This window comes from Euprymna scolopes, chromosome 28 (genome assembly GCF_053919585.1).
Source record: "Euprymna scolopes isolate OS-2025 chromosome 28, ASM5391958v1, whole genome shotgun sequence".
Taxonomy (NCBI): domain Eukaryota; kingdom Metazoa; phylum Mollusca; class Cephalopoda; order Sepiida; family Sepiolidae; genus Euprymna; species Euprymna scolopes.
Genome location: NC_136509.1, coordinates 28,671,313 through 28,691,284, shown reverse-complemented (window position 1 = coordinate 28,691,284; position 19,972 = coordinate 28,671,313). Strand labels below are relative to the sequence as shown.

General features: G+C 34.3%; 1 protein-coding gene across 31 annotated transcripts in view; it reads left to right on the top strand.

The window, feature by feature from the left end:
- Positions 1-19,972, top strand: part of LOC145249546 (uncharacterized) — a 517,983-nt gene that overhangs the window by 135,828 nt on the left and 362,183 nt on the right. For all 31 annotated transcript variants that reach the window (XR_013863546.1, XR_013863545.1, XM_080111217.1 and 28 more), the window contains exon 2: positions 2,106-2,172. Coding sequence is in view for 29 of the 31 variants with exons in the window: in XM_080111217.1 (XP_079967343.1) it covers positions 2,106-2,172 (67 nt within the window). In the remaining 2 variants the exon portion in view is untranslated. The remainder of the gene's footprint in view (positions 1-2,105; positions 2,173-19,972) is intronic.

The following is a 19,972-nucleotide window of genomic DNA, read 5'->3' as shown; positions in this document are numbered from 1 at the left end:
ACCCTTTCCACGTTATTTAATGGCGAATCCAGTGATTTTGAAGAAAAATTTTTTAATAGAATATTTTTTTTTTTTAAGTCGGTTTCTATTAAACCATAGTTGGGACCCTAACAGCTACTACTACCTCCGGGTCAGAGTGGACTTGGGAGCAATGGCAAATAAAGAGTGGCTCCACACTCCCCAAAGCCTGCAAGCTGGGGTCTCACCATCGGATATAGTTTAAGGTCATATCCAGGACCCAAATCGATTGATTACTTGCTATACTTAGGGACACATCGCGGTGCACCAGGAGGAAGCTTCACATGCCTTCCCGCAGTTACTTAGTCCATAATACACTGTAGTTTGCATTGCACTGTAGAGAAATTACTGTTGATTTTATAAAATTATTTTTATATATAATCGTTTTAATTTTATATATAATGGCTTGAATGAAAGTTTAAAATGAAAAACTCCAGTATCATTCTTCGATTGTGCGTTCATTTGGAACGCGTCTCTGTCACTTCAAAGAGCATACCGTTTATTTTATATCTCCAGTCTTTCGGTTTGTGTGATAATAAACTTTCTCTAATGCACTTGTGATGTTAGGCTGTGTTAGGTGTTTACTTTGGTCAAAATCTCCTGTTCCTTCTTTCATCGGATTATTTCGATTATCGATTATCGATACTTATCAAAGACATTTCGATACAAAACCTATCTAAGAACATTGGCAGGCACATAAAGTACTTTCTTGTGAAATTTCTGAAAAATTGGCCTATCCGTTTTCGAGTCCATAGGAAACAAACTCACAGACAAAAGACACACAAAATCTATTTTATATAATAGTAGGTAGATATATATATATATATATATATATATATATATATATATATATATATATATATATAAAACTAGCAGGGCTACCCAATGTTTCTCGGGACCGTACAAAATAATGAGAAAAATGAAGTTGCTTTTGAACATACCTGTTATTCTTGAGATAGAGGAATGTTTGATGCCTATGTATCTCGAGCAAAAGAATATTTTACCTGCCTTAGGACGGGTATTACACAACACATGTATAAAATGATTGTACCTCTCCTTTGCAGTATTTTTAAATTAATGCATAAACGAAATTTCCATGATGAGAGTTTCTTCCCTGAACTACCCGTCTGTGGAACACAATACCGCGGGGCTGCTTCCCAGCTGACTATAGCATGTTCGTCTTCAAGCAAAATGTAAATCAATTCTTTTAGAGTTATTCTCTTAATAATTAACTTTTACTCAATATCCACCATTAAAAATAATTGCGGTCTCACCGGCCACCTGACATTGATTAATCCTTATCCTCGAGTGGCCTTTAAACTTTGATAAATTGTCACTCACTTGTTAAAAAAAAGAAAAGAGTTCAAGGCAGAGTGAGCTAGTTTATACTAGCTTATTTGCACGTCAAACTCCCGACTTCCTGTTCCCTGACGTCATTTCTTTGGTTACGTTAACTTGATTCTAACCTTAATTTCACATGAAAAATTCCTATTCTTACGCAATCGAATTTCGTTGTAGAAATTTTCTCCTTTTTTTACATAATATAATTTTTTTATTGCATTTTCACATGAAACAAGACAATGCTACTTTGATGAAGGGGGATACTATCTGGGACATAATTTGCAGGAATACTATATAGGGAGTTGAGCAGCAAGATGTCTGTTCACATTACACTTAAACTTCTGCATGTCAGCACAGTCAGGGAAGCAGGGACTTGGAAGTAAATTCAAAGTCTAGCTGTCTCCGAGGAAAGAAACTATTACAGTAGAAGGTTTTCCGGCATCTAGAGATCTCTATTGTGAAGGGGTGGGATTTAGCTGCTTTTCGGGTTTGTCGGGGGTATTTACATTGAGGGGGTACAAGGGCTTGAATTTAGTCGGAGCACCTATTATGAAAATACTTATATACAACTAACATACAATATTAATACACTAATTAATGGAATGTACTTGCCAGTTGTGTAAAATTTGGACTACGTATGTTCAAGTTTTAAAATGCATTTTTTCCCCAAACTTGCCGTTACTTTTCTCTCAGATTCTTTATTTTAACCATTTTTATTTTATTTTATTTTATTTTTTATTTTACAGTTAAAAAAAGATGAATTTTACGAACCTGTCAGATTTAGGAGACAAACCGCCTGTGATTGTCCACCAGGTATGATTTTTGAGAAACTAATGTTTTCTCTTTTTTGTTATTGTTATATATTTATTAATAAAAAGATATAATCAATATATATATATATATATATATATATATATATATATATATATATATATAGAGAGAGAGAGAGAGAGAGAGAGAGAGAGAGAGAGAGAGAGAGAGAGAGAGGGAGAGAGAGGGGATAAAAGATCAATAATTTCACAATTATTGATCTTTTAGTCTCTGTATTAATTTAGTTCTAGGTGAACACACCTATCGAGTTTATCCTATATCTGCGGTACTTCGAGCCCAGCACATACATTACCAGAAACTTTTCTCTTTTAGACCTTTGGTATATATAAAAGTGTCCTTATCTGTCTGTTTGAGGAACGGTGTCTACTAAACTCCTCAGTCAGTTTTTTTTTAAACATGAAACAGACCTGTTTACCGACATAAAACCTGACATATTGGGATTTGGACCTGTGGAAAAATTCGATTCGGTCTTTAGCCGGTAAAAATAGCTGCTAGTGAGGCAAAAATGAAATAAATTAGAATTTTGCAGACATAAGGCGATTTAAAATGCCCTTGTTCACATACACAAATATACATTTATAATTTTTGCAACGTTATTTTTTAAGTTGTATATTCGTAAGGACATAGTATACATGGTAATGAATAAGGCTGGAAAGCTATGTTTTAGTTTCGATTTTACGGCTGCCAAGTTTAAATTTTTCAGTTTTGACCCGTTAACTAAAACAAGTTAAAAACCAAAATCGAAGGTGTTTCACATGTCCGAATACCCGATATATAAAGTTTCAAGTCGGTAGAGTAGTTTGTTAGAGACTATTCCTCGTATACACACACACATATATATATATATATATATATTATTTTTTAAATGTGATTATCAACTGACACGTGTTTCGTCGTCTACGACTCATCAGAGTGGTTGTATCTAGCGAGATTCGAAATCGGGACCCAACGGTAATGAGCCTAAACCCTTACCCCTGGACTATCTCGCCAACTGTCTGTATATATCGCGATTTACTTAGATGTTGCTTTGTTTTGGTTTTAGCGATATGTTTTGAATGAATTCAATTATCCACGAAAGTGCATTTCTACCTAAATGCGAGTTGGGAATAATTTTCCGTCTTGAAAGTTAGTAGTACCAGTAATGAAAAAACTAAGCCTTAAACAAATGTAAAAATTAAAAAATTAAAAAAATCGTTTTGTGCATCGGAAATAGGCAAAAAAAATCCGATTCCGATACGCCCAGATCCCGATTAATCATCACAACACTAATATATGTGTGTGTGTGTGTGTGTGTGTGTGTGTGTGTGTGTGTGTGTGTGTGTGTGTGTGTGTGCGTGCGTGCGTGCGTGCGTGCGTGTGTGATTTATGCGTTGTATAAAAAAAAACATCTCTCTAACCACCCACTGAAAAAATATTACTCGGTATTTATTATGACTCTTGAGAATTGGATCAATTATATAAAAATAACAATTACAACAAAAACGGATTTGTTTACATATATGTTGTAACGAAGTATGGTCGTATGCGTTCGCCCTCTCTACGAAGCCCATGGAGATTCTCCAATTCCAAAAGGCTGTCTGGACTGTAGGTGGTCTCTGTAACTTTTATTTTTCTTTTTCTTTTTTTTTTTATTTTGTTTTTCTTTCACAACTTACAATAAAAATGTTTAATTGATATCGATTTTAGTCACTAAAAATACACACAATTAAATTTGTTTCCGTTTGTTATTTGTTGTGAGACTTCTCGCATAATGAGGTTTATAAAAAGCTACGCACGCACCGTTGCGAAAGCACTTACCTTCACTTATAAAATCTATCACTAAGAGGGTTAAGTCTTGCGTAGCGAGGCTGTTAGTGGCTATGAAGTAGTTCATATTTAATAACAAAGTTCATAAAGGTACGGTAAAATAACGAACTTCTTTACGCAAGGTTGACGCATTGTTGTTTAAAGTAACTACTAAATAATTTGTGGTCAAAATGGCGCTAAGAATTGCCTCTAAAGTTCACTTCCTTCTTTTTACATGAAACCGGAAATGAGGGGGAAAAGAAAATGCTGTGTGTAAACTCTACGACGCAACTTCTAACATTTGTAACCATCACAATTGAACGAATATATCTTGAAGATTTTTCGAGATAAGTCATTATATATGTACTAGCGGGACCTATGGAAATTCCACGGGAGGGCTCATTCATATGTAATATATTGATGTTAGCATTCTGTAGATGTTCAGTGTAAATGGAGACGCTCTTATATAATTGTAGCTTTTTTGTTAAAACTGCAAAAATATGTATCTAAGCAAGCACGGGTGCCTGGCAAAGCCCAGTCGTGAAGTACACTTAAATATGATGTTTTAATCCTTGCAGATTTCGTATATATTATTATAAAGTTAATGTTCTATCGATTTTTATATATTATAAAGTTGCGATTTTAAAAATAAAAAAAAAATGTACTCATATGATTTGGGTGTATCAGCTTGAATTGAAACCGAAATAAAAACTTCTGAAAAAAATATATGCATATATATATATATATATATATATATATATATAACTTGACTTCCTTCAGGCATAATCGAAACCAAAACCAATACTTATGAAGAATTCTTTATAAAATTATTTATTTTAAAAAATAGATTAATGGAGTGCCATCAGTTATAATCGAGACCGAAACCAAGACTTATGAAGAATTCTTGGTAAAATTATTTATGATAAGAAATGGAAGTACATAACAATTAAACGACCCGGGTGTAAGCGTAACACAGAAAATAACACACACGCTATCGTATTAATATATAGATACTAGCCCTATTGCTTGTTTTGGGATTTTTAAATATCATGCCGATTCAACCGCAATGCAGTCTTGCTTAGCTCAGAAACAAGGAAAATAAAGAAAGAAGTGCGTTTTTTTTTTTTCACATGAAAATATAGGTTCACATTATCCACAATTTGAAAACAAATAATATTTCTCTTTGTTGAAATTGTTTTTAAATGCAATTATTCTTTTAACAATGTTCTAAATTACAGGATCGTTTCAAAAGTAAAGCCTCCTTTTTTTAAACTGAAGAAGTTTAAGAACTACAAAGAGGAGAGTGGTGCCATTAAATGAGTGACCTTTTGTAATACAGAATTTATTTTTTTCTACATTGTCACCATCATTCTAAATGTACTTTTGCCAGAAATTCAATGACGCATCTCTGCTTCTGACGCACGTCCATGACATGGGGTTGCTTTATTAATCTCACACCATCAATATCTGCCATAGAGAGATTAAACTTTCAGATCATAAATGTATAAGTTTAGTCATCATAACAATGTAATTTGCAATCCCTCTGATCCATTCGGGCTGAATAAAAATAGGAGGCATTACTTTTAAAATGTCTCTCCTATATTATAAACTTAACTATAAAATGTTTTTAATAATCTCAACTTTGTGTCTCACTAACTTTTTGTTTTATAAAACTGGCTGTTTTTAATAACTTAAAACTAGCTGTCACGTGATCGATAATGCATATGATACTACATTTTAACTCTGAACCTAGTACCGATTGCTGCTGTTCATGATTAAAGTCAATATCAATAAAACCCCATATCGTCTCAGAAACGACCGTACACAAAATTTTTGTGTGCGTTGAATACTTGGGGTATATGTAAATGATTATCCATATAAAAATAATTATTTACATCGTATATATATATATATATATATATATATATATATATATATACAAACACATACCCCCTCACACACACACACACACACATATATATATATATATATATATATATATATATATATAATAATTATACAAAAGTAGGTATAACCCTACAAACACTAGTGTTTCATGCTTACACAATCATCAGTGTAGAGGCGACAATTCTTGACGGTCAAGAGATTCGAATCTAGCCATGAAGCCATCTTTTGCTTTATTTGCTAAGCCTCTTCCTCAGGGCAAACAAACAATTACCACGGGGATGAAGAGAATTAAGAACTACTAAATGTTGAATTTGGGCAGAAAAAAATTAATGTAGAGTGTTTGAACAAGTGGAAGTCATAAACGCCATTTGACTGCCTTTTAGTTATTACTAACATTTCAGCCCGGCATGCCTGGGTGTTTGGAGGTGTGTGTTGAACAAAAAAAAAAAGTGGTAGTAGGAAGGCAGGCTCGAACCCGTACCGAAAAGGATGAAAAGAACGGGAAAAACGTGACGCCTTTGCTGTTACGACCACCGGCAACCCGGAAGTGACGAAGGTTTAAATTAAGGTTAGACAATCGAAAGGAGATGATGACTTTTGAAAATATCGCCGAAAAAAGCGACTCCCCTGTAGAAAAGTGCCTAGTTGAAGGTGAAGATATTAATGTTTTTAGCCAATTTTTCGATATTTGTCGTTTGAAAGGCTGGACTTAAAAACGATACTGATCTAGTAAAAATACGTCGCCTCTGTCGAAAGTTTTAGGCAGACATACATACATACATACATACATACATGCATGATGATTACAACGTCTTGTCAGACGAGTGCCACTCCCTCAGACACTTAAAGTCCATAAGCCCAAAAATGACTTCCGTCGCCACAGGACCATTTTAATAGACAACTGCCTGAGAGAGTATCTATACACAGATGATGTTACAGAGCCTTAGCTTTGTACGACAGCTAAGTCTCTCTCTCGATTAAAAATGTTAATATCCAGCAACAAGCAAGAGCAAGATAGCCAGCAACAAATTAAACTGCAGACCAGCTTAATGCGGGTACTAGTCTCCCGCTTTATATTTTTTATATCAGAGATTTGCTTCTCCTAGAAAGATTGCCTTCACCACGGCTTACGGGAGCCCTCTCCACCCCAACACACATATACACACACACAAATATACACGGTGCTAGTTGGCCGTTGACCCAGAAAAAGGGTTCATTCGCCCTTTGGAAGGTCTTGTTTTTAATCCTTCAGGGAGACTAGCCACCGTCCTCACCAAACAAGTCTAGTGGGGGAACCAGCTTAGTCGCCGGTGACCCGACCATGAGGCAGATAGTACTGGGTTACATGGTACCAGTAGCATATGACATGACCTGACATACATACATACATACATACATGCATATAATTATATATTGGTAACTCAAATTTTCAATCCAAACCGATTAAAAAGCATGCCCTATCTCTAAATACCCTTTATGTAAAATTTCAAATGTTTAGACCAGAAACTGTCCTCGGTCACTGAAGGAGAAATCTTTTTAGACCGAGTCATTGAATGATTTTTATATTTATTTTAGTCGTAAGCTAGAGTTTCTCTATTTGCGAAGCTAGAACTTTCTAACATTTAAAGCCGAACTCATGTATAACGTTGACCTCGTAAATAGGACCAAGCAAAGTTTTATAGGATCAAGCAAAGTTTTATAGGATCAAGCAAAGTTTTAGTAGTGTGCATGGATTTCAGATATTAATTAGAAGACAGACATGAAATGTCCATTATAGTTTGATTTAAGTGCGTATACACTTTCGTGGTATTTGAGAGGCGGTGAAAACTGCTGAAAGAGGTGGGGGTGGGGGTGACTGAGTGACTACACAACATCTGTTTATAACACTCCGTCTAATGAACGACAGAATCCCAAAGTTTATACAAATATATTTTACGAGCTTTGAAAGTTCAAACGCCACTGCGGAAATTACACGCGTTTAAAAGAATCATAAAAATTATAATACCGTATCGCATAACAAATTATTTGGAATCTCCTGTTGCGGGACATTTTTTTTTCTTCTTCTTTTTTGTGTTTCGTTCTTAAACCTTTTTTTTTTTTTTACATCCGGGCAATCATTATTATGAGCAACGGTGTTCGTTGGTTTGTCAATCCGTTGGTCTCGGTAATGCTTCAGTGTTTGACATCGCCTTTTTCACTGCGAAACACTCAGATACAACGGGCGTATTTTAACTTTGTATAGAGGTTTTATTATTTATCCCCAAACAAAACATATTGCGACTAGAAAATAATTGGGCTACGATATAGGGCCATGACTACAAGGGCACTGTGTAGGGAGTTTAGCAGCAAGATATCTGTTCGCATTATGTGTAAATCTCAACATCTTAGTGTTACGTTGTCGTACCATAAAATGAGTGTTTGTTGTATTGTCTATTTATAAAGGATTGAGTGTTTGATTATCTTATCAGAGTTAATGTCGTTGTGTGTGTAACATGCATTTGAACATACCTTCTGCCATTTTGTTGGTCAATCTGGAACATCTCGTCTGGGAGGGAGATTTGATACCTGTTTTTGGGGACGAAGATTTATTTCACTCCAAGACCAGAAATTGGTTCTATAGTTTTTTTTATTCACCTTCCAGATCGATCACAGAAGAAAGGAAAGTGAATTTGGCCTGTGGTTTCTTCTTCTAGGTCTTATTTCTACCACATCAGCGTTCGTCCCCCGCCCAGCGAAGGGGAGGAGACAACGGCGAAGCCGTCCGCTCTCTTCCAAGTCCCAAGCAAATCTCCTCGATTCAGCTAACCTGATCACATGACTCACACGCAATCCAATCAGCTGATCTTGACTTCCGGTCAACGTGTCTACACTATAATTCACACTCTCCTTCTCTTTCCCTCTCTCTCTCTCTCTCTCTCTCTCTCTCTCTCTCTCTCCATTCTCTAATATTAGTATAGTCTACTCTTTGCAATCTCTTTCTTGCAGAAGAGCCATTGCGAGTCTATTTCTGCTCTATCATTTTTTTTTTACGGCAAGTGCTGAACTGAGCTTCAATCTGTCCCCTATTCCTGCAAAAAAAACGCTCGTCTAGCTGCAACCGCTGTAAACAATTTCTCTTTATTAAAATTTATCTGTGTTTAAACGCAAACTGCAAGTACAATTATTTTTCTTAGAACTGTCCGTCTTTGGAACTCTATAATGCGGACGTGCTTTTCAGTTACAATATGAACGTGTTCAAGTCGGATGTAAACAAGTTCTTGTGGGGCCGCCCCTTTAAATAATCAAGTTCTATCCAATTTCTACCACTACCGATCACTACGCTAGGTGTATCAGAATTTTTGTAGGAATGTTTGACACCCCTAACACGAAACTGCGAATAAAATATAAAAAAACTTGTAATTTCTCTTTTAAAAGTGGGTTGTTTATTTTCTTTATGGATTATACTTCCAAAATAAACTATTAAAGTTGTATAAAAAGTAATAGAAATATTATTTTTTAATGTTAAAAAAAACAGTAATGAAATTAATTGAATTTAACGAGTTCGGTATTTTTCAATTTTTAAACTTTAAAAATCTATCAAAAAATTTTCTATTGAGTCTATTTTTAGGATATTTTCAGGATCAATGTGAAATTTTATGCTCTTTCCAATAAACCGAATATAATATTTTAGACAAACGTTTTTTTTTTAATTCACGCCCCCCCCCCATTTTCAAATGTCTATTAAAAAGTAAATAATTAATTTACTCACCAAAGTGTTATATATCACAAATTGAAGATAAAAGATAAATAAATAATATATTAAAATTTAAAACGAAAAAGTAGTGTTTTTTAGAAATTTACCTTTAAAGTCCGAAGTTTAAAACTTTTTTTTTTTAAACGCGTTGTTTGTTTTTTTGTTTTTTTAATAAAACCTTGGTCCTTGCTCATTTACTTGAAAAAAAATTAGGGTTTGAATTACATTTTTCGAGTAGTTATAAGCTTGGAAAGACAGGTAGTCGAATTAATTCACGCCCCCCCCACATTGAGAAATGTCTATTAAAAAGTAAATAATTAATTTACTCACCAAAGTGTTATATATCACAAATTGAAGAATAATATATTCAAATTTAAAACAAAAAAGTAGTGTTTTTTAGAAATTTACCCGTAAAGTCCGAAGTTTAAAATCTTTTTTTTTAACCACGTTGTTTGTTTTTTTGTTTTTTAATGAAACCTTGGTCCTTGCTCATTTAATTAAAAAACAAATTAGGGCTAGAATTACATTTTTCGAGTAGTTATAAGCTTGGAAAGACAGGGGGTGGAATTATTCAATATTTTTCACGAAGTTTCTGACACACCTATCATTACGCTGAGCTGGTCAGTAAGAACTGACCAGCTCAGATTCATTACGCGTTATCCTTGAGTGGCCTACAGACCTTGATAAGTGGTGATTCCCTTGATGTATCAGAAATTTGAGGGAATCTTTGACACCCCTAATAGAAAACTGTGAATAAAATATAAAAAAAACTCGTAATTTCTCTTTTTAAAGTGAGTTGTTTATTTTCTGTATGAAATATACTTCCAAAATAAACTATTAAAGTTGTTTAAAAAATAATAGAAATATTATTTTTTTTAAAAAAACAGTGTTTACAAAATGCCGGCGCGCGTTCATGCAGCCATTTTTTTTTTTTTACGTAACGAAATCAATTGAATTTTACGAGTTAAATATTTTAAATTTTAAAAATCTATAAACATTTTCTATTGGTTCAATTTTTTCGATATTTTCAGGGTCAATGTGAAATTTTATGCTCTTTCTAATAAACCGAATATAATATTTTAGACAAACGTTATTTTTTAAATTCACCCTCTCCATTTTGAAATGCCTATCAACAATTAAATGATTAATTTATGTATCAAAGTTTTATATATCACAAATTGAAGATAAAAGATCAATAAATAAAATATTCGAATTTAAAACAAGTCCAAAGTGTAAAACCTATTTTTTAAACCACGGTGATTTTTTTAATGAAACTCGTGTATGCTTATATCGTCAAGTAAATACCGGACGCTGACGGCAATTTTTTCTATTTCATTCAATGTTTTCTTTTTTTAGATATTTAAAAAAAAAATCAGTCGATAAAGAAGTATTAAAATATATCAATCAAAAACTCGTGTAATTCATTAAGAGACTTTAAAAAATCAGTCAACTGGATTTTTTGTTTTAGGGGAAAAACTTATAAGTGAATGTGTGTGTGTGTGTGTGTGTGTGTGTGTGTGTGTGTGTGTGTGTGTGTGTGTGTGTGTGTGTGTGTGTGTGTTTTTAATTACAGAGGATCAAAAATACTAATTTTGGTTTACAGTCCGCATTAAAAAGACATATAAATTATGTTCCTTTAAGGCACCGGAATATAAAGGCGAATAAAATCAGACTTGTCTCCCTTTATTTGAACAGTTAAAAAAATGTGAGTTCGCGTTTTTTTTTTTAATCCTTATTTTAAAAAGTATTTTATTTAAAAAGGACATGGAATATAAGTATAAATATGAATAATAATTGTCTGTATTTCTGAGATGAAGTGTTTTCATTGATTGAGATTGTCGGACTGACCGTAATAATAATAAAGGGTTGGGTTCGAGACTCCTAACAAACGGTTCCCCAGCTCGATACAAAACACCTGATGAAGGCCGGGGGGGCAAAACGGCCGAAACGTTGTGACTATAACAACCAAGATGAGGAAGTCAGTCCGACAATCTCAATCAACAAATGTGGATAAATTCTTAACAATGAACAATTGAGCTACTCATCGAATAGTAGTTTTTATAGGTAAGTGATTTTTTTTAATTTATATATATTTTTTTATAATCGAAGGAAGTAAAATTTTGTTTATTTTCTTTAAATCGTTTTTAAAGAAAACCGATTTTTAAAAAAATATTGCATGATTTGCTATTAAACCTGTTATTATTTTTTTTTTAATTTTGGTCTTTGCTCCTTTAATTGAAAAAATAGGGTTTGAATTATATTTTTCAAGAAGTTATAAGCTTCGAAATTCCAGTGTGTACCACGAATTTTTACTGACGATTTCTGACACTGCTAGTGATTCCCTTGTAAAAACAATTACGGAAGCAGGAAACAGGGGTTGGACTCCAAAGTCTAGCAGTTCGATGGGAAAACTATTAGAGTAGAACGCTTTTAGCGATCTCTACAATGAAATTGCTGTTTCTCGGGTTAGTCGGGGTTATTTACGTCGGGGGGGAACTTGTACTATGGGTTCATAAGAGCACATTCCATCAAAGTACTTAAATGGTGTTTTTAGATTCTTGAGAAATTCAAACATTTAAACGTATTTGCATATTCTAACTATTAACATATCGATTTACAAACATTGACTTATATACTAGCAGATCTACCCGATGTTGCCTGGAGCCATAAAAAAAGTTATATGTCACAAAGTGTGTACATAAGGGGGCAATATTGCGATGGGAGAGGGGTTGGGGTGTGGCTAAGAGCAATGTATAGTACCTGTTTTAATGATATCCTTAACTGTTATTTTAAAATTTATTTTACGTCTATCTGTTCAAGTTATATTTTACTAGCAACACACCCCCGTATTACCCGGGAGCGAGAAAGATATAAATAAGATAATAGGAAGGTTAAAGACGTTGTGTTGAGTGTAGTATTTCCAAGGTAGTGGACTGGCGCTTGATTGATTAATGACACAAATATTTTTAGCAAAGATGGAGGGATTGGTTGGATTTGTTGGTTGTTTTACGGCATATCAACCTTTTTCAGGCCATTCAATGCCGAATCCAGCTATTTTGAGGAACGATTTTTAATGGAATATATTTTTTTACGTCAGATTCTATTTAACCCATAGTTGGGACCCTAACAGGTACTACCACTCCGGGTCAGAGTGGACCTGGGAGCAATGGCAATTAAAGGGTGGCTCCACACTTCCCCAAAGCCCGCAAGGTGGGGCCTCACCATCGGATATAGTTTTAGGTCATATCCAGGACCGAAGATGGAGGGGGAGACTTCTTGGGCGATAATTGCACGTGTCAGTTCTTTCAATAAAATTCTTGAATACTGGTACCACAGAGACAAATTTCTAGCTATCAGGGAAGCAAGATTCGAGTAGGTATTTGTTGTAGAGTTTGGAGAGTAGAGGGGGTAGCTCAGTGGAGCATTTCTTTATTAGTATAGAAGGAATAAGATCAAGCCCACATACCCCCCCTGTAGACATGATCCCAAATAGTAGCCTTTTGCGTTCAAGTGGCTATACGTTTTGTTTGAGATGAAAAAGAGTATAAAAAGCATATATGGCTAAAATAATATCCTTTTTTCTTTTCTCGTCCTCTCTCTCATACACACACCTGTTCCCAATCATCTTATTTTTTATCTCTCCCCTTCCGTCTCTCTGTCTTTTTTCTTTAAATCTATTGTCTTTCCTGCAACAAATACTTATCTAGCTATTACAACTGTCAACGATTTCTCTCACTAAAAAGAAACAGAAAGATTAAACTTTCAGGCCATGGATGCATAAGTTCAGTCATCATAACAATCCAATTTGCAATCCCCTCTTATCTATTCGGACAGATTAAAAAAAAGATAGTAGGCACTAATTTTGGAACGTTCCTCGTACATGTTATATTATCTTATATTTTTGCCTATCTGTTTGCCCGTTTCACCTTCACCGGAAAGTACTGGGCGATCTTTTGGAAATGTTGTATAGCCTTTTTTATAATAAGGTGCAGCGCACCAAGTATTATGGCACCCGTTCGATGCATAGGTAGGGATTAAAAATCTGTGCCTAAAACTAAACGAAAATCCCACGAGCAAAGTTTCTTTCTTAGAAATGTCCGTCTGTGGCACGCAATACCCTGGGGTTGCTTCCAGCTGATTATAACATAATTGTTTTTAATTCTAATGTAAATATGTACTTGCTGAGCTGTTATCTTACATAATTAAATTATACTCAAGTTCCACCATTACTGATCATCACGGTGCTGTCTCGCCGTCTACCTAATACGCATTAACTTTTATCCTGGCATGTCCTCCAAATTTTGACAAGGAACCCCCACCCACAATTACAAAAAAAAAAAACAAAAACAAGTGAAGCATGCATGGTCCTCCGTTAGTACACAGTGAACGAGGCATAAAAAACGACTAAGTTCAGCCTTTGACCCCCCCCCCCATTTAGCCCCAAATATCCCTAGGTCATATCAAATCCTGGTGAAAATGAACAAACCTTAACATATGTAAATTTGAGTTCAGCACCATGCAAAAAAAGAAACGACTAAGTCCATCATTTGCCTCCCCCATTTAGCCCTCAAAGTCCCCAAGGCTTTATCATATTTAAATTTGAGTTCAGCACCATGCAAAACTGCTAAATAGACCTACACAGAAAATTTTGGACAAATATGGTAAAATAGTCCCAAAAATGGAGTGTTTTTATTAGCGCTAAAAGAGCCTCTGGTGCACACCCAAGAGTTATCGCGAAGTATAGACAAACAAAATTATATAGAAATCAGTTAGTTATGGCCGCCATATTGTTTGTGAAATTTGTTACATTATTTGGATTTGTGCTTTTTTATTATTTATTTATTATTTTTCGTGTATATTAATAGAATGAAAAAAAAAGAACGTAGAAAGAAAAAAGAAATATCTAATCAAAGTTATATTAATTAAAGATTGGCAAAACTGCGGGTGGGAAGAGTAAGGGGGGAATAAATAATTAAATGCCATCTGTTTATTGGTCGGTGTATAATCAACGACGGAATCTCGGAGTTCTTAAAATGTAGTTTATGAGCTTTGGAAGTTTAAACGCCATTGCGGAAATTACACTGTTTTGAAAGTATCATAAAATTGCAATACTATATCGTATAACAAATTTTCTCTAATGCTTAGACATTATTATTTGTTTCTCAGTTATTAAATACGGTACATACATACATACATACATACATACATACATACATACATACATACATGATAGTAGCAACTCGTTCTCGAGTATCGCCATTACTTAATATATCTCTGGCTCAAATGAGGCAAACATGAGCGCAATTAGCAGCACTTGCCCGACGGTCACTTCTATGAACCTTCTATAGTCCTGCACATCCAATGATGACCGGGTCCAAGCTGTGGTGACCCGAACACCTACCAGGCTAGACCCTGGAAGTTTCAGAGCCTTTATTGCCATTGACGCTTCAGGCTACAGCCAGCCTTTTTGTAATCGAGATACACACTGATTGCAAAGTGTGTATTCCATTGCATATCAAGTAATGCCTGTGCATTGAAGCTTTTTATAGTGAGGAAAAACTTTGCATTAAGACAATCACACTCTCTAAACAACTGCCACATTGAACCAAAAAGAAGAGCAGTTCAACATCATTGGAAGCAGCAGTCGCCGCAGGTTTTATATCAGGCTTTTCCTTCTCCTAGAGAGATTGCCTTCAACACAGCTTACGGGAGCCCTCTCCACCCACCATGGCATTTGATCCACGACTGGGACAGGTTGCTAGGCACCAGAGCATACTCCACACGCCGGTGGGTTATGTATGCCGCAGCTGACAGGGTCTAAGCTCCTATGGAGGTTTCTGTCAGGGTTACATACATACATCCATACATACATACATCCATACATACATACATCCATCCATACATACATACATACATCCATACATCCATCCATACATACATACATACATACATACATACATACATACATACATACATACATATACAGTGTATCACAAAAGTGATTACACTCCTCACATTTCTGCAAATATTTAAGCATATCTCTTCATTGAACAATACTGACAAAATGACACTTTGACACAATGAAAACTATGTGCATCTTATATAACAGAGTTGATTTATTTTCCTCTCAAAATATAACCATTAAAAGCTAAACCTTTGCCAACAAAAGTAAGTGCACCCCCCAAGAAACTACACCCCTATATTTCCAAATTGAGTACTGCTTGTCATTTCCCCTCCAAAATGTCATGTGACTCATTAGTGTTACTATGCCTATGTGTGCATAGGAAGCAGGTGCGTTCAAATTTGTAGTGCAGCTGTCAAACTCTCTCACACTGGTCACTGGTCAAATGGGAAAGAACTCTGTGAGAATCTTAAAGGACGTATTGTTGTGCAACATGAAAATGGCCAACACCCTGAAACTGAGCTGCTGCACAGTGGTTAAGATCGTACAACATTTTAAAAGAGCAGGGTCCACTCAGAACAGACCTCTGGTAAGTCGACCAAATAAACTGAATGCAGGTCACATCCAAATGCTTTCTTTGAAAGATCGGCATAGGAGTACTGTCAGCATTGCTGCAGAGATTGAAGAGGTGGAGAAAGATAAGATATTTTGTAATTCATATGCAAAACTAGGAAAGCAAATGATTACGATTGAAATATTGGTAAAGGTGCAGTTTAATATCTTTCCAATCAGAAAGAAATCCTTTTAAATTACCACTCTGATAGGTTTCCGAGGGGCTTGAAAACGAAAATAACAGTTAAAATACCAAGAAGCGAGGGATAACTTTTCTATATTAAGTTTACGTAAAATGAACACCCACTTTATAGCAACCTTTTTCGGGGAGGGGGGAGGTGTTTGTTATTTTTTAAATGGTTGTGTTTATTTGGTAATTGTGGCCTGGTAGACCAACACGTAACCCACCTTGTTTTCTATAGGTTTCCGGGTGTGCTGAAAACGAATATCGCATTTAAGTTTTCCGCAAATAAGAATTCTAATTCTTTATGTTATAACTGGTGGCTATTGTTGTACGTGCAAGCGTGCACATATTTGTGTTTGGAAAATTATAATACTATTAAAATTTCATGACAATTAGTAAAAAAAAAAGAAAAAGAAAAAAAGAACCTATATTTTCAAACCAATAAAATATGCTCAATTTGCCTACATAGTGTCCTGGCAAGCAGTTTCGGTTTTGCTGCTTCGGTTGTCTCCCTTATGTTTGTCGATTTTGCTGCTTCGGTTGACATCTCTGTGGCATTGTAAGGCCACTAATATATATATATATATATATATATATATATATATATATATATATATATATATATATATATATATATATGAATGTGTATATATATATGAATGTATAAATATATATTTATATATATATATATATATATATATATATATATATATATATATATATATATATATATATATATATATATAGGGTGAACCAAAAAAAAGCAAAAGCTAAATGTAGGCCATCTATAACATATGCTGTAGAACGGAGAAAAAAGGCCCAACATCCTAGTGTTTTGATGTGATGTTTTGAATACAATAAACTAGTTATGACCAAAGTTGCATTTCATTCGGACAAAACACTAAGAAACGGGGCCTAATTATAGTTGGGCTCGTTTTTTTTTGGGGGGGGGTCACCCTGTATATGAATGTATACATGTATATATACATGAATGTGTATATATATATATATATATATATATATATATATATATATATATATATATATATATATTCGCCCTTTCAACGGCCAACTAGCACCGTGTATATTTGTGTGTGTATATGTGTATTGGGGTGGAGAGGGCTCCCGTAAGCCGTGGTGAAGGCAACCTTTCTAGGAGAAGCAAATCTCTGATTTAAAAAACCATAAAGCGGGAGACCAGTACCCGCATTAAGCTGGTCTGCAGTTTAATTTGTTGCTGGCTATCTTGCTCTTGCTTGTTGCTGGATCTCAACATTTTGAACCGAGAGAGAGACTTAGCTGTCGTACAAAGCTAAGACTCTGTAACATCATCTTTGTATAGATACTTCCTCAGGCATTTGGGCTCATGGATTTTAAATGTCTGAGGGAGTGGCACTCGTCTGACAAGACGTTGCAATCATATATATATATATATATATATATATATATATATATATATATAGTGGAAGGTTGAAAATAAAAACTCACTTATTCCATTTCATAAACTCATCACAAATTTTGTATACTTACGATTATAGTTTGCTCGAAAAAAAAAAAAAGAACAAAAGCATTCTTTTCATGTCATCGTTTTTGCAAACATCCTGAAATAAGATTTCAGTATATAACTAAAACACGAACTGTAACTACTAGTACGTTTTTTTGGGGGGGTGGGGGTTGTTTTGTTTTTGTTTTGTTTTTTTTTTTGTTTTTTTCAAATATATTTTGCATGGCGTCATGAGACTCTATATACAAATATTGTCGCCCAAGTTCTTCCATCTTAAATTCGGTGCAGTTTTATTTTCCTTCTTATTAAACGAGGCACCCAAAGGAGTAAATTTCAAAGTTCTGTATAATTTTGTGTAAATACTTGATCGCTTTTGATTGCTTAAGTTGTTAAGTTTGGCCATAAATCAAACATCTGTCAAGTATCAGCGAGACTCATTCGCTCGCACGTAATATACAGATGTCAGCGATTTCATGTCGGAATTAAAATCATATCAAGACGCTGGGATTAAATAAATGGATTGCAATGATCGCAGCCTTAAAACTGAGTATTTGGCTCGTTTAAGATGTGTCCTCGCAGCATGACGAGGGGTTTCGTCTGTCGATCGATTTGTTATTTTTATGACGAAAAGAGCTTTTTTTATCGCTAAATGTACAGTTTGAATGACCGTATCTTTAGGTTAAACATATCTTGCGGTTTTTTTTTTCGTTTGTTTTTGTTTTTTTGTTTGTTTTTGTTTTGTTTTGTTTGTTTTTTTGTAAAAATTGAATGGACGTATCTTTAAATTATATATTCATATTTTTCGTTTTTTTATTAGTATCGGACCATATTTCACTTGTGATCTGCAATTACATTGTTGTTTAAGTAACTATGATCTGTTATATAAAAGTCAATTGTCTGTTTATATGTTTGTATGTCCAGCACGAACTTCAAAACTACACAATAAATCCTTACAAAGTTGATATTTTTTTAATCGGTGTAACTCGTAAAAATGATATTTAAATTTAGAAAAAAAGACTCATTCGTTAAGGGTGAAATGACCATGTGTATTATTGTTATCAAGAATTAAATATGATTTTTAATGTTATCATGAATTAATACGGCCCACGAAAATGAGTTTCTCGCTCTCTCTCTCTCTCTCTCTCTCTCTCTCTATATATATATATATATATATATATATATATATATATATATATATATATATATATATATATATATATATATATATAAGAGAAAAAAAATTAAAACTGTAAGTTGAACTTTACAATCAAAATTTATTGTTCAACTGAATAACCCAAACAACAATTTACAAAGTCCTTATTCCGCGAAGTTTCAAAGAATGCTATTCTTGTTATTCTTCTTGTTATGTTATTATATTTGTAGTAATATCAGAATTTGCTAGTAAAGGCATTAAGTGAAACCTCAATTTATTATAGTGATAAATTTCCAAATAAAAAAGAAGTAAAAAATGTTGGATATGTAAAAAAATATATGTATAAACAAACCGCGCATAATATTTCAGCTTGCATGAAAATCCTCTCAAGTTGATCCAAAATGCAAAATAGTTCTTTAGAGAGAGTCGAGTCCAAAATAAGTCCAGCGTGATGATGCATATAATTCGATTGGAAAGTCTTCAAAATAGCTGAAATAGTGGTTTAACTCGTTGCTCTAATGCTATGTTTTTCAACTTTTAATGGCCCGTACCTCTCTTCGAAGTAACTCACTACCCGTGGTCTCCTATACTTTAACAAAAATAAATGCAGATATTGTTTTGTTGTTTATTTAGTTACTCTAAAATTATAAGTCAAAGTGAATATTTTGCTGAAAATGACACACTTGCTTATGCCCGGTTCTGTTATGGACACGGCAAAGCAAATATCGTTCCTAACATCAAGATGATTTCTGGACTTTGTTTTAATTGTCGCTAGGTTAGAAAATCCACATTTATCGAAAATTTAATTCCGACTAGAGTTGGGCTGAACAGTCTGAGAAGGGGTCGGTATCAAGGTTGCCAAATGATCGTTATTTGGCGACCCGAACTCAGGAATTAGTTAACTGCTAGATGAAGAAATACTACGTATTGATAGTGAGTTGTTGGACAAGCTCTGAAAGGAACCAACGACACCTGCCTCCCGCAGAAGCCCCCGTCCACAG